The sequence below is a fragment of the Chiloscyllium plagiosum genome, chromosome 19, assembly GCF_004010195.1.
Source record: "Chiloscyllium plagiosum isolate BGI_BamShark_2017 chromosome 19, ASM401019v2, whole genome shotgun sequence".
In the NCBI taxonomy this organism is placed as follows: Eukaryota; Metazoa; Chordata; class Chondrichthyes; order Orectolobiformes; family Hemiscylliidae; genus Chiloscyllium; species Chiloscyllium plagiosum.
Genome location: NC_057728.1, coordinates 37,027,665 through 37,043,694, shown reverse-complemented (window position 1 = coordinate 37,043,694; position 16,030 = coordinate 37,027,665). Strand labels below are relative to the sequence as shown.

The 16,030-nt window shown below is 37.1% G+C and overlaps 1 protein-coding gene across 5 annotated transcripts in view; it reads left to right on the top strand.

The window, feature by feature from the left end:
* asz1 (ankyrin repeat, SAM and basic leucine zipper domain containing 1) overlaps positions 1–16,030 on the top strand; it is a 170,037-nt gene that overhangs the window by 140,585 nt on the left and 13,422 nt on the right. For all 5 annotated transcript variants that reach the window (XM_043709586.1, XM_043709587.1, XM_043709585.1 and 2 more), the window contains one exon: positions 2,043–2,155. In XM_043709586.1, coding sequence (XP_043565521.1) covers positions 2,043–2,155 — 113 coding nt within the window. The remainder of the gene's footprint in view (positions 1–2,042; positions 2,156–16,030) is intronic.

Here is a 16,030-nt window from a genome sequence, read left to right as displayed (position 1 = left end):
TATAATATTTTTAGCTTCAATTGCACTTACTCCTTTCTAAATTTTTGGACCTTTTGTAAACTGGGTTAACTGTCATTGTATTCTGAACCTTTAAACAGTAACTCTTAACAGTTGTCCTGGATCGGAATATTTTTTGTCTTTCTTTCCTGAAAGAGAAAATTTAGCTTCATGGTGCCAAATGCCTTGTATCTCTGTATCTAATTCTGTATCAAACTATTATATATATTTTCTTCACTGCCATCCTAATTACTTTTCTTAGTGTAACTCATGATGTCTTTGTTGCACTTGGGATTCCTTTTATAAGAATGACAGATATTCTCAAATTAAATTGGAGAACTTATTGGAGTTTGAAAGAATTTGGATAAGCTCATGAATAAGAGCGGTTTGGAGGGATATGGGTCAAGTGCAGGCAGGTGGGACTAGTTGAGTTTTGAAAACATAGTGGGCAGGGTCTGGTTGGACCAAAGGGTATGTTTCCATATTGTATGACTCTCCTGACTGTTATAGATTTATCTTAGAAGCCAGGCTGGAAGAGCAGGAGCTGAAAACAGTTGTTTCAAACTAGAAAACAAGTTAGAAAACAAACCTATGCTGATGGCAGTAGTTGAGGATGAAAGTAGAGTGATGGGGAAGAGGATTGAGAAGCTCATAAATAGAGAAGAGAAATTGAGTTGTTATCTTCCCTCTCCTGGAAGAGTGGATAGCTTTGCAAAGTGAATGAGGAATTTGAGGAATGAAGCTGTGGCCCAACTTGGGATGCAATAGAGAAGAAAGATAGTAAAGGTTTTGTTGCAGATATGAACATCAAAGGTGGTGGAAGTGTTCAAACAAACAGGTGACTGCAGAAACATTGCTGCAAATGAAAATTTGGAAGCATGTTTTTTCCAGTGATGGAAGAATTATTTCCTAGTGGACACAGCGTCTTTGGTTGGAAGGGAGTGAAGGCGTAAGGATGGTGAAGCATTTAAAGAAGTCATCAGCAATGGCCTAGTCAAATTTATTTATTCAGCCAGTGTAGACATGCACACACGCCTCTATATTTACCGTCTTTCTCTAGTTACCTTTCAAAAAGTAGTTGCCCTTGAAAAGTAGTTGCCTTTGATCACTGAGCTCTTTATAGTGAAAATATTCTCACAGTGCTGTTTAATGAAGAGTCCAACATTTTGATCCTGTGATGATGAAAAAAACTACATATATCCAAATCAAGATGGTGTGTGACTGGAGAATGTGTGGTTCAAATGCGGGGACAAGGCTAGGGATGCTGGACAGTGATCTATGTGTTATTGTTTGAGATGTAGGTGAAGAAACATTGAGTTGCTTCAGTGCATCTTATAGATAGAACACACTGTAGCCAAGAGTCAGAAATTATGGCAATGTTGAAGGGTTGACCATGATTATGGTTGGGAAAGTCTGTTTGAATGGAGACCTTTAGGGAGGACAGGAAGGCAATGATATCAGAAAAATTAAGCAGAGCTAATAAGATTCAAATCACCAAGGATCGGTCCACCTCCCAATGCAGATGCTAAGGAGAGTAAAGACGGTTAAATACGAGACACTCAGAATCAAGTTTCCTGACAGTTAATTTTTAAGAGAAACACCATTTGTTTGTTTACCATGCGAAGTTAATTATAACTGAAAGTTGATATGTATGTAATATTCTTCAATAAAATGAATTACAAAATTATTTGTCAATGTGTACAATGTCCCTGAGAAAATCTTATGAAATGTGAAAATACATTTAATAGTCAGTCATCAAATCATAGAAATATACAGAATGGAATCAGACCCTTTGGTCCAACTCGTCCATGCCAACCAAATATCCTAAATAAATCTAGTCCGATTTGTCAGCATTTGGCCCATATCCATCTAAACCCTTTCTCATCATATACTCATCCAGATGCTTTTTAAATGTTGTAATTGTACCAGACTTTTCCACTTCCTTTGGCAGTTGTATATTTATAGAGAACTGTGAAAAAATGCATAGTCATTCAAAATTTTTCCTGGACTCGGTGCAAATTACAGACATTTTACTTTTAATGCAGATTAAGATCACTGATCCTGATGACCAACAGAAAATTTTGGAAGCAGTTTGTGAAATGCAGCCAGAAGACTTACAAGTTACTCAGTTACCTTCACTGGACAATTTTGATTGCAGGTAATACAAATAATAACAAGAATAATTAATTTAAAGTAAAAGATAAAACAGGTGTTTTTCTAACTGCATAGTGGCTGTTTTAAACAAAAGAAAATGCCATTTTGCCAAACTACCATTATATTTTGGAACAGTTCTGCAGTTTATCATTAATTTTAACATCAATCTTTGTGCTACTGTTACTTTAAAAAGATAACCTGGCACAATAGCAAGTGCTGCATTGTTTGAGGTACCATCTTTTAGGACATTCAAATAACTGAAAACATACTTAAAGGATCCTATGGCATATGATTTTTTTTTTAAACGAAATTGAAAAAGCAGGATGTTTTGCTGGTAAACTAATGAACATTTCACTTACTTAAAACAAAAATGAGATAACCTTCTTTTGCTTGTGGGACAGCTAGTTGCCATGGTTTCTTACATAACGTTACATACAGGAACTTCATAAGTAGGTCATTGGTTATGAGCACTTGGAGATGTTCCAAGAAAGTTATTCTATACAAAAGCGAGTTCTTTTTTTTAATTTCAGGGAATAACTAAGGCTATTGTAGGAAGTAGTTCAGACACCTTTAGTTGCCATTATTGAGTAGATATAGCTGATGATGCAGCTCACAAAATATGGGTGAATCCACCTGGGAAAAGTCAGTCATGGAGATGACATTCTGAGAAACATTGCCATCAAAAGTTGAACGAAGGGAAATGATGATCTTTCTCTCCAGTCGCATGCTATATTTCTATCTATTTCTTGAAGTTAATAGGTTCACCAGTAAACCTATCAGCAATAAACCCAGTTAAGTGATTGGAGGGGCAGCAAATAGTTAGGTATATAAGTGCTGGCAGTGAGGAAGTCATCAGGAGAGCATCCACCCAAGGGTCGTGGGGGGGGCAGCTTGGAGGCTGCAAGGAAGGTAAGAGAAGGTGGAGACTCCTGGATTATTGGTGGGTTCAGGTAGACTACAAGGATGAGGGAGAAAAGGAAAGGGCATGGAAAATGAGGGAAGGCATGCTGCAAGGAAAGCGGGGGGAGCAGAGAGGCTGCAAGAAAGATGGGGGCAGACACAGGGTAACTGCAAGGTAGCTAGGAGGGAGGATGCAAGGAAGATGGGAAACAACAAGGAGGGTGAGAGGAAGCTTAAGGATAACAGGCTTATGAGGAAGATGGAAGAGACTGATCTGCTCTGTCCCAGATGTAGAGACACTACAGTGCCTCAAGATTTTTGGATAGCAGACAATTCTGTGTTGATGGTATTAAATTGATAGAGACCTACATTCTCCCCAAATTCACCCATTTAATTTTCCCTGGTTCTAGATCTTGTTTTAAAGAAAGAACAATAATATTTCCCTTCTGATTGAGTATAGATCATAGCAATGTAATCATTCGTTTGGTTAACTCATCTTAAACTTGAAAAACAAAGTTGCCACTTCTTTTTTCCTTCAAATAACATTTATAATCAGTCAGCCTGATGTGAGTAGTGGGGAAAATGCTAGAGTTCATTAAAAAGAAAAATCATAGCTTAACACTTAGAAATAGTAATAGGATTGGACATAGTCAAGATGGACTTAAGAAAACAAAATCTACTGGAATTCTTCAAGGATGTGACCAGTACAATTAATGATGTGAAGCTAGACTATATAGTTTATTTGGACTTTCGGATGGCCTTCAACAAAATTCCACATAAGAGACTGGTGTGTAACATTAAAGCATATGGAATGGGAGGTATTCTATTCAGGTAGCTAGAAACTGTTTGGCAGACAGGAAACAAAAAGTAGGAATCAATTTTTTTTGTGAATGGTAAGCAGTGACTGGTGGCGTACCATAGAAATCAATGTCAGGATCCCAGATATTCATAATATATTAATGAGTTAAGATGTGGAATCCAAATGTAATATTTCCACATTTGCAGAGGACGCAAAGCTGGGTTGGAGGGTAAGCGGTGAGGAGGATGCAGAGGTGCTTCAGTGTGATTTGGGCCAACTGAGTGGGTGGGCAAATGTATGGCAGTTGCAGTAAAATGTGCAGTCTCCCGATGTGGTCTCCTCTACATTGGGGAGACTAGATGCCTCCTAGCAGAGTGCTTTAGGGAACATCTCTGGGACAACCACACCGTCCTGTGGCCCAACATTCCAACTCCCCCTCTCACTCAGCCGAGGACATGGAGGTCCTGGGCCTCCTTCACCACCCGACACCTGGAGGGAGAACGCCTCATCTTCCGCCTCGGAACACTTCAACCCCAGGGCATCAATGTGGACTTCACCAGTTTCCTCATTTTCCCCTTCCCCCACCTCACCCCAGTTCCAAACTTCCAGCTCAGCACTGTCCCCATGACTTGTCCTTCCTGCCTATCTTCCTTTCCACTTATCCACTCCACCCTCCTCTCTGACCTATCACCTCCATCCCCACCCCCATTCACCTACTGTACTCTATGGTACTTTCTCCCCACCCCCACCGTCCTCTCATTTATCTCTCCACCCTGCAGGCTTTCTGCCTGATGAAGGGCTTTTGCCCGAAATGTCGATTTTCCTGCTCCTCAGATGCTGCCTGAACTGCTGTGCTTTTCCAGCACCACTCTAATCTAGAACCTAAGCAAGAAAGCCAACTACTATCTAAATGGCTATAAGTTGAGAAAGGGGAATGTCACCGAGATCTGGGCGTCCTTGTGCACATGTAACTGAAGGTAAGCATGTAGATGCAGCAAGCAGTAAGGAAGGCAATAACACATTGACCTTCATAGTGAGAGGATTCGAGTACAGGAACAGGAATGACTTTCTGCATTTAAACAGGGCTTTGGTGAAACCACACCTGGAATATTGTGTGCAGTTTTGGTCTTGTTGTCTGGGGAGGAAGAATGAACTTGCTATAAATTGAAGGTTTTCCAGTCTGTTTCCTAGGATGGCAGGACTGACGTAAGGAGAGGTTGAATTGATTAGAATTATTTGCTGGAGTTCAGAAGACGAAGGGAGAATCTCAGAAACATATAAAATTCTAACGGAACTATACAGGGTAGATATAGGAAAGATGTCCCTGATGGCAAGGGATTCTGGAACCATGGGTCACAGTCTAAGAATGTGGGTAAACATTTAGGACTGAAATGAGGAGAGGATTTTTTTTCACCCAGAGAGTTGTGAGCCTTTGGAATTTGCTACCACAGAAAGTAGTCAAGACCAAACCTTGTGTGGTTTCACGGAGGAGTTGGATATAGCATGAAAGAGATTAAAAGATATGGGAGAAAGTTGGAACAGTAGAATGATCAGATTTGATCATAATCAGTGGCAGACAGGATAGCCTACTCCTCCTATTTTGTGTTTCTAATTGCAAAGGCTTACAGATCAGAATTAGCACTGCATTGTTTTAAAATCATTATAAAATACAAAAATATTAAATGATTCTAATATTAATGGATGAAAGTAGCACACTGAATTTGAATGCAAGAAAAAAAACTTGAAAACTTACTTATTGGGGCAAAGTTAAGCAAACTGCAGGGAGTATGTGGAAAATGTGCACAAATTGTTGAAAAGTCACATGAAATAAAATGAAAGCTCCTCTAACTTTAATAATTTAAAAGTAAAAATTAAAGTGAAGAATTTGATATCACTAAGATATTAATATTTCCAGATACTAAAGACTAAAACATCCATTTAGATGTACAATTGTTATTTTAACCATGAGAATTATTTTGCATTAAAAACGTTTGTTTCCATTTTTGTTATGACCTAAGAATTCATGAAACCATTGAGGTCATTCATCAGTAACAGATTATTGTCATTGTGTTGATGTAGTTTTTAGAAGGTTCACATTATTGATGCTCTTCAAGCAAATATTGTAATTAATTACTCCTTGGAAGACCTTCCCGTAAGCAGACAGGTATTGAAAACCTTAATTCCCTCTGCCTCTCTGCAAATATGCCTAGGTTCACAGAATGTCCCTGAGATTGTCAGAAAGTTTGGATTTAGGTTATGGATGACAGAGGGAATGAGATCAACCATTATCCTGTCTTCCAAAATAAGCCATGCTTTAATTAATTCAATTTGAGTACCTTAACCACCTTAACTCTGGCAAAGTTCTTTTGAAATTAGTGTTTTGAATGAAAACATTTTGCTAAGATAATGTTTATCATAATTTGCAATGTAAATTGTGAGCTCACGATGTAATTTGTTCCATTTTTGTGTCAAAAGTGTGGTTTTGTTTTCCTGAAGTGCTCCAAAAAGAGAGATCTGTAGTTCAGTTATCTTAACTACCAAATATTTATCAGCTATATTCCAGGTTGAAGTTACAAGGAAAGTTTTAAGTAAACTTATTCTGTTGCTTGATAGATGAAGTTTTTATTTTACTTTTTCAACTGCATTGCCTTTTTAATATTAAACTTGGTGTAAGAATACTGCAGTACATCAAATCCAATTGGCAATTGTCGTTGAAGTTGTTCAGTATATGGGAATCTGACAGCCTTAGCTGTATATTTATACAGCTATTTATAATATACAGCCTTAGCTGTATATTTTTGGAATCTGACTCTGCAGTCTGTTTCTAGGATTTTTTATATGCGTCTCTTAATAAAATTTGGCTTTCCATCTTTCTGGGACTTTCCATGTTACACATACACAGTTAAATCATCATTATTTATGAAATGTTAAATTATTGGAGAGGCTGGAATCCTATTCTGATGGGATGTTTCAGAAACCATGGATCTTCAATTGAGTACGTTACTTAATCTTTACATCGTCAGATCAAAAATTTATCAAATACAGATAAAATCGTAATGTTGCCAATCATATGAAGAAAATTAAAACATCAAAATTTTAAAAACAATGTAATCTACAAGTTTTTCATTACTTCTAATGAATTGCAAAAGTTGCCCTAATGATGAAAATATTTTCATAAACATTTAATAGAAATTGTAATGCTTTTTTCTTTTGTCTGTAAAATAAACAATGGAGTCAGTTGTATGAATAGATGGAAACAAAATTGCTAGGTTTTTTTCCAAATAGTAATGAAGCTATAGCCTGCAAATGCTGTATCGGTTATGAGTTGAATAGAATTTGTTGTTCCAGAATAAGGTGAAATCTGTGTACAGCCAAATCTAAATATCACTTAAATTTTAAAATCGACCTATTTTTGGGAAGTACATTATATAATGTGTCATTCTGTATAAAAAGGAAAGAAACAAACTGACATCAAAAAAAACCTCAAACATTTGATTCCAGCATCTAATATAGCAAATTAATAGGAATATTGGACAGCTGTTAAGATATTTTTGTACTCTATATTCAACTGCAGAACTGTTAGCCTTTTTAGGAGTTGAGATATTTTTGAGGCAACCAACTTGAGTGATGACAACGGAGATGTGAATAAAACCTGACTCACTAACGTTAAATGAACATTTGTGTTGTATGTGTATCTTGTCTTTGAGAGTTCACGTTTAAGGTCGAGATATTGTGACATTGTTGGAATTAGACTGCTGTAGGTCTGCAAACTGTCTTCACAGAGATCAATTGTTTGCTGTAATCCCTGCTTCATAATTTACCATGTATTTTTTCTGCTTTAAATGAATGAACCCGCAGAGTCGATCAAGCTGTTGAGTGATTATTAGACCATTATCACTAACACGGCAATTTCCACAAGTGAAATTTGTAAGTCTAAAATCATTTTGTTATGTCTGCTCATACAAGCCTCATGTCACTTATTTTTCCCTTCCAATATCACTTGGTTTATTGGAATTTCAGACTGGTGTAAACCATGCCTGGCTTTTAAATCCCAATTAAAAGAAATACTAGCAAAGTGTATTTTAGACTATTTCTATGTAATTTTAAATGAGCAGAGATTGAAAACAAGAATTTGTAACTCTTTATAATGAGAAAAGTATATTTATCCATAATGCATAAAGTTAACAAATGCAATCTTCTATTTTTCATAACTTTTTGCTCAGTGCATCAGAAAATTACATTAAATTGAAACATCAAATGTGGATTATAAAAATCATTCCCTTGATTTTTTTTCCTTATTCTTGTCTTGTTTTCTTACCCCTTCTATCTTAAAGAACGTGCTACACTGGGTGATGGCTTCTTAGAGGTTTTGGCAGTTCCCAGAGTCTACTTTTTTTACTATTACTACACATTTCCATGATGTCTCCTCCTTTCTATGATAGGGTTCCATGCAATAACTCTTTCAAATAGGCATTATTGAAGTGAAGTAATTGAAAAATCATATACTCCTAAATTTAAATGCTAATAACCAGTTAAGGATGGTTGCTCAACAGTTAATGTAGAATTTGTAACCTTGCTGAATTAATTTTCTTTCTTCCTTATTCCTACCCCTCTAGGAGCTTTCAAAGCTTAACCAAAACCCCAGTTGTCACAGTAACAGAGTTAGAGGTAAACAGTAGTATCAGACAAAATGATGTAAGAACAAAGTCTTCCAAAATGACTTCAAAATCTTAGCCATCTCTTTTTGTTCCAAGCCAACAAAAAGAAATACATGACCTCTAATCTGAGATGTTGCTGTACCATTTCATTTACAAAGTTTGCAGATGACACCAAAATTGGAGGTGTGGTTGACAGCGAAGAGGGTTACCTCAGATTACAACAGGATCTTGAACAGATGGGCCAATGGGCTGAGAAGTGGCAGATGGAGTTTAATTCACATAAATGTGAGGTGCTGCATTTTGGGAAAGCAAATCTTAGCAGGGCTTATGCACTTAATGGTAAGGTCCTAGGGAGTGTTGCTGAACAAAGAGACCTTGGAGTGCAGGTTCATAGCTCCTTGAAAGTGGAGTCGCAGGTAGATAGGATAGTGAGGAAGGCATTTGGTATGCTTTCTTTATTGGTCAGAGTATTGAGTACAGGAGTTGGGAGGTCATGTTGCGGCTGTACAGGACATTGGTTAGGCCACTGTTGGAATATTGCGTGCAATTCTGGTCTCCTTCCTATCTGAAAGATGTTGTGAAACTTGAAAGGGTTAGAAAAGATTTACAAGGATGTTACCAGGATTGGAGGATTTGAGCAATAGGGAGAGACTGAACATTGGAGGCTGAGGAGTGACCTTATAGAGGTTTATAAAATTATGAAAGGCATGGATAGGATAAATAGACAAAGTCTTTTCCCTGGGGTTGGGGAGTCCAGAACTAGAGGGCAAAGGTTTAGGGTGAGAGGGGAAAGATATAAAAGAGACCTACGGGGCTACTTTTTCACACACAGGGTGGTACATGTATGGAATACGCTGCCAGAGGAAGTGGTGGAGGCTGGTACAATTGCAACATTTAAGAAGCATTTGGATGGGTATATGAATAGGAAGGGTTTGGAGTGATATGGGCCAGGTGCTGGCAGGTGGGACTAGATTGGGTTGGGATATCTGGTCGGCATGGATGGGTTGGACCGAAGAATCTGTTTCCATGCTGTACGTCTCTTTGACTCTATGACTCTTTCATGAAATCCATGTACTCAAGAATATGCTTGACAATTAACACCGTTAATATATTTGTTAACCAAGCATTAGAGAGAGGCGTACAAAATGCTGATGACTTGACAAGAAGGGTAATTATTCTCCATCATTGAAGATTTTCCAGCATTCCTTTTCACTCCACATTCAAGGATATTCAGTCAACATGCCCACTAAAAACTTCAGAACCTTAAAATTTCTGTTCTGCCATTCTTCAAGAATCCTTGTGTGTAGTTATTAGTTCAACTTAAACAATCACAAATTGTATGATTCGTCTGGGATCAACTTCAGTTTTAAAATCGATGACTGATGTTTATTAGCAAGAAAATGTTTTCAAACTAAGAAAGAGGGAGTGGTAAAGGGAAGTGAAGGCAGATTGTAATCTTGTATTTAATGAACATTAAGGAACTGGCACTTTGTGTGTTTATTAATATGTCAGTTTTGACAACAGAGAAAAATCAGTGAAACAAAGTAAACTAAAAATAATTTAAGAGGAGAAATTTGTGGATGTAATTAAAATAATGCATAATTATGGAAGGAAAAAGAAAGGAATTTAAAATAGAGAAATCTCTGGGACCTAATGGTTTTGTTGTGAAGTTGAAAGCATGTACTGTACCTTTAAGAGAAAGAGAGAGAGAGAATGCTGTTCTGAACTGAGAGCTTACAAGCACCTGTCTGTATGACTAGATATCCATCCCAGAATGTACAGGAAAATTGAAATTCTGTAACATTTCGATTTGGGAAATTGAAATGCTGAGTTTTGGTTGCTGTTTTGACAGCAATTCAAATTTAACCAATCAGTTTAAATTATGCCCCAGAATACTCAAACCCAATCGTGTTTGAATTTATTGTTTTGCCAACATTGAACCAGTGAGACCATCCGATGTTGGGGGGTATAAGAATGCGGACATTGTGAAAATTGGTCAGAGAGTAACTGACATAAAGAGAGAGCGATAACTGTCAATATAACATCTTGCTCTGCGAGAAATTAGAAAACACTCTCTATCAAAGGTACCTTTTCATGTGAAACATGCTTGCAGTAAAAAAGAAAGATGATGATCCAGGGAGATCAACAGCCAGAAGACTGAAGAGACAGAAGAAGGCAGAGACTGTGAGATATTTGAAATTAAATTGATGTAATTTTAATAAGAGTCTTATTGGAATAGCATATTATTACAGAGTTGGAGGCAGATAGTAACAGTTAAGAGAAGGGAAGGACTTAGATTTTTGGATAGTTTTTGTTTAAAAAGTTTACTTTCAAAGTTAGAAAATAAATTGTTATTTTCTTTAAATAGTAGAGTTTGGGAGTTCTCTCACTCATATTTTAACAGAGTACGAGGTGAGGTAGCTTTTCTTGGCGTTGGGTTTAATTAACAGAGGGGTTCACTTCTGTTGTAACAGTTTCAACCCCAGGAGAAAAGGGTGGTGAAAGGTGTGTTTATCATAATTCTTTTTAATTGCCTTTTTGGAGTGCAATTGTTCTTGACAAAGCCAGCATTTATTGTCCATTGCTAATTGTCCTTGAGGTGGTAGTCTTGAACTGCAGCAGTCTATTTCGTGTACGAGCCCCACAGAGCTCTTCAGCAGGGAGTTCCCAATTTTGAATGCACCAGTAAAGGAGTGGTGATTTGGTTCTAAGTTCAGATGGTTTTGAATGATAGTGGGGAATTTAGTGATGGCATGCCGTTGAAGACATGGAAAAAAGGTTAGATTTTCTTTCTCTAGTTGGTGGTGGTCTTTGCTAGACACTTGAGTGATGCAAATATTTGTCATAATCTTCCAAAAAGCCCATCTTGGTAACTACCTTAACTGTTGTATACCTAGTGGGGAATATCACCATTTGAAGAAGTTAATAAATGTAATAAAAGTTGCTAACAAAGTGTTCCTGAAGGCTTTATAAAGATTGTTAGCCCTTTTGGACCCTATTGCAATGGTATTAAAGTTTGATGCATAACCATTAATATCTCTTGTCATTTTCCTTTAGTTGTTCATTAGCAGATTTATGGCACTGGTTTTGTAAAGAACAAATATCCACTCATGAAATAATTATGAAATTCTCTCACAAACAAAAACAGAAGTTACTAGAAAAGCTCAACAGCTCTGACAGCATCTGTGAAGAGAAATCAGAGTTTATGTTTTGGGTCCGCTGACCCTTCCTCAGAACTCAAAGGAATATAAATTATTTTCCCCAAACTAAAAAAGTGATGTCCTATTGACAAAAAAAATTATCGTCAAATCAGTTTAAGATTGCTGTTAATTTTGTACAGTAACTTTCCAGAATTGAGCAGAGGCATATTAATAAACAAAAAGGGTAAAATAGACTGCCTCAAACACTTTTTCAGTGGTTACGCTATCCCACCCTATTTTTATATCAACTGTGCTACTTTAGTTGATTCAAGGTACTAGATTGCAAATATTCATTTACTACTTGTTCATGCTTCAGGGGGAAGAGACATTCATCATCTGAGGTATTTGGTAGGGTTCTGCACGTACTAAGGTGACTGCAAAGGCTGATTTGTGCTCTGAAGGTCAAGTTACAAATAGAACAGGGGATAACATATAACAACGAATTTTGTACAAGTCATAAATTGAGTTGGGATTTTCTCTCTGCCTCTGATTAGGCATTTGCTTTTAACAGAACCACATTGGGTTTTGTTTTTGTTGTACCAGATGCAGTGGTCTTGAATGGAGCTTCCCTCAGGCCACTCGGTCAACATCAGAACTCCTGATGAAACCTTCAGTCTGTCTTGGTGGTGTAATCTCCATGACACCATACCCCAGACTCAAGTTCTGCACAAAGATTTGTTTTGATGAGGAAGTGTCAAGCATTCTGAATAGCCCAGTTCAGTTGTAACTGCCTCAATAGAATGTGGACAGTGGTATGTCAGCTTGAGTGAGTACCTCGGTGTCTAGTATTTTGTCTGCCATCTCACCTTCAGGAGTTTTTATAGGCAGTTCAAGAAAGTGGGTGAGCTTGGCGTGAACCTGGTACACAGTCGAATTATCAATGTATAGAGTGGAATTGGCAGGACTATTGCTGTACAGACTTCTAATTTTTAACAACTTGGAGTTTGCCTGAAAATTATCTCTAGAATCTTCAAGTGTAGAAGTTATCTGATTTTAATATCTGAATTAGATCATATGAAAGATTAATTTATTACAGGTAAAGTTCTGGAATATCAATACCAGCTTATCCCATGGACAAACAACATGCTGTTAGTTGAAGGAGTACTGAAGATCCTTGCAGTTAAGCTATTTAGGATTGATGCATTGCCATTTGCTTTCACAGACACGTTTTTCTTCTGAGACTATTAGGATGATTGGTGTACAAACAGTTCCTTAAATAGCAAATATTAAATATTGATTGACATTAAGTCCAACTCTGTAAAGCTCTTGCTGTGAAAGTTGTTTAATGATGTGGCTAAAATATATACTGTTGCACTAGTGATGAATGGGAAAGGTATAATTTACTTTGTCAGTGACAAATTGCACTTTCTGTGTGTTGGTTGAAGTTCTGTCATTTATTTTCTGCTTTCCTAGTGTCCGGTTCTGAGGGTTTTTTAAAAATATAAGTGAGGGTGAAACCAGGTTTTCAATTGAAGAAATACTTCTGAAAATGTTTTTATTTCAGAACATTTATTTTATCCATCTCCAAAATGTAAAAGAAATGTCATGTTGGCAGGTATTTAGTTTCACTGCAACTCTTAAGGATTTTTTTTAAGGAAATTTAGTCATTTTTGGAGCAGAACTATAAAAGAGATTTCTGAAGTTCAATTTATTGGAACACTTTTTCATAATTTATAATACATTGAACTACTAAACGTTACTTCAAGCTGTTAAATTTTACACAGGTAGTGGTTTTGGCAATGCTTACAGTAATACCAAAATAGTTTTGGTAAGTATTATAGCTATCCATCAGAACCAACAATGTATTGTAATCATATCAAAAAGATGGTTCAGTGAAAATGATAATAAACTTTCAAAAATAGCTCAATAGAACAGTGATAAAAAAACCATTGGCAAGTACAATCTGATGACTCAAAGAAGTGTTACTTCAAAAAACTGAAATGTTGATTGACTTTTAAACATCTCCAAAATGTTGCTGTATCAGGAGTTTCCCATTTTAGAAGTAGCTGATTGAGTATTACGACCTGACAGTGTGATGAAAAAGCGGGTAGTTCAAATTTCAGTCAACAATTAGTCTCCAGATCACAATCTTTTGATGCAGTCAGTTACAGGTCAAGAATCTGATTTTGAAACCGATTGCACGCAACTGCAATTCCAAGATTTGTTCCTGTATCCAAACCCAATAAAATGATTTTGAAATATAAAATTCATAATTTGATTTAGTAAATATGAATCAATTCATTTTGTATTTAGAAATTAGTTTCATTTATATATGTATTGTGCACTGCTGCTTTTAAGTGGTGAAAGATTTGTGCTTAAATGATTTTATTCATTCATGGGGTGTCAAGTTTCATTGGCTGGGCCAGCATTTATTATCCATCTGTAACTGTCCAGAAAAGTGTCAACTGTGGGTCTGGAGTGATGTGTAGGCCAGAACAGGTAAGGACATTGTTTCCTTCCCTAAAGGATATTAGTGAACCAGATGGGCTTTTCCCTACTATTGGCAATGGTTTCATAGCATCGTTAGACTCCTAATTCCAGATTTTTATTGAATTCAAATTCTGGTTTTGAACCCACGTCACCAGAGCATTACCAGCATCTCTGGATTAATAGTCTAGCGATAATACCACTAGGCATTCGTCTTTCCTTCACTATCAATAATCTTCCATTTCGTTACATGATACAATAAACTGACCCATCATAAATTAAATTTCAAATGAACTATTAGCATTTCCCAATGCAGTAACAGATCAATCTCTCCCTAGCTTATTCCACATTTATGCATTTTTCCCTTGGGCTTACAAAATGGTGCAAAAAGAGCAGTCTTGATCTTGGAGCTGGAATAAGCAATTAAGCCTATGCTCGCTCCTATTTCTTTTGTTCTTTAACATGACTTTTTTCCTCAGATTTCAAACTGATCTCAATCTGAAAAGGCCAACCCCTTATTTTGAGACTCTGAGTTAAAGACCCTCCTGCCAAAGCAAGTAGTCTCTTATGATCCACCCAGTCAATTTATTTGTAATCAACCTGTTCAGGCTTATGCAATGACACATTTCTGTGACAATTGGTACTTAAATCTGGACAATTACCATTGTGCCACAAGAGCCCCATCTACCCTGTCCACTTCTCAGAATGGAACAGAATTAAGCACAGAAATGGTTCATTAAACTGTTTGCCTCCATCAATCGTTCCTCACCTAAATCTATCACTGTGACCCTCCAACCCTTTTTGTCTCAAACGCTCATGTAGCTTCCCCTTAAATGTATTTAACCTAGGTGTTTCATCTATTCCTCATAGTACAAAATTCCACATTCTTATCATTGTTTACATAAAATAAGTTTCTTTTGAATTCTAAGTTTTCTTTTAGTGCCCATCTTATATCCAGGTCCTCTGGACATGTTCTTTCTCATAAGTGGGAACATTCTCTCTATCCATTCTATTTAAATCTGAACTTTTCATAATTTTAAAGATGTCTACTATATCAGCCACCAGCTGTCTTTTTCTCAAAAGAGACAGCCTGATTCCTGAAGAAGGGCTTATGCCGGAAACGTCGATTCTCCTGTTCCCTGGATGCTGCCTGACCTGCTGCGCTTCTCCAGAAACACATTTTCAGCTGTAACCTAAATGGCATGTTAAGATATTCTGATATTATAGTGTCTGTGACCTTTAACATGTGAGTGTTACTTTGTCAAAATATAGGCAAACAAGAATTTGTTGGATTCTTCACAACAATGTTGAATCCTCTCCACATTGAATACAGATTATGCACTGGGCAAGTTTATCATCAACTCCATATTCATTTTCCTTTTTGGGGAAAAGAAGGATCAAAAGTAAAAATATTTGTACTTTGAGTGCATCTCTCGTTAAGGAAAGGTAGTTTGTGAGAATATTTGTATCAGGTGAGGTGCCGGAAGACTGGAGGTTGGCAAACGTGGTTCCACTGTTTAAGGAGGGCGGTAAAGACAAGCCAGGGAACTATAGGCCAGCGAGCCTGACCTCGGTGGTGGGCAAGTTGTTGAAAGGAATCCTGAGGGACAGGATGTACATGTATTTGGAAAGGCAAGAACTCATTCGGGTTAGTCAACATGGCTTTGGGCGTGGGAAATCATGTCTCACAAACTTGATTGAGTTTTTTTGAAGAAGTAACAAAGACGATTGATGAGGGCAGAGCAGTAGATGTGATCTATATAGACTTCAGTAAGGCGTTAGACAAGGTTCCCCACGGGAGACTGATTAGCAAGGTTAGATCTCATGGAATACAGGGAGAACTAGCCATTTGGATACAGAACTGGCTCAAAGGTAGAAGACAGAGGGTGGTGGTG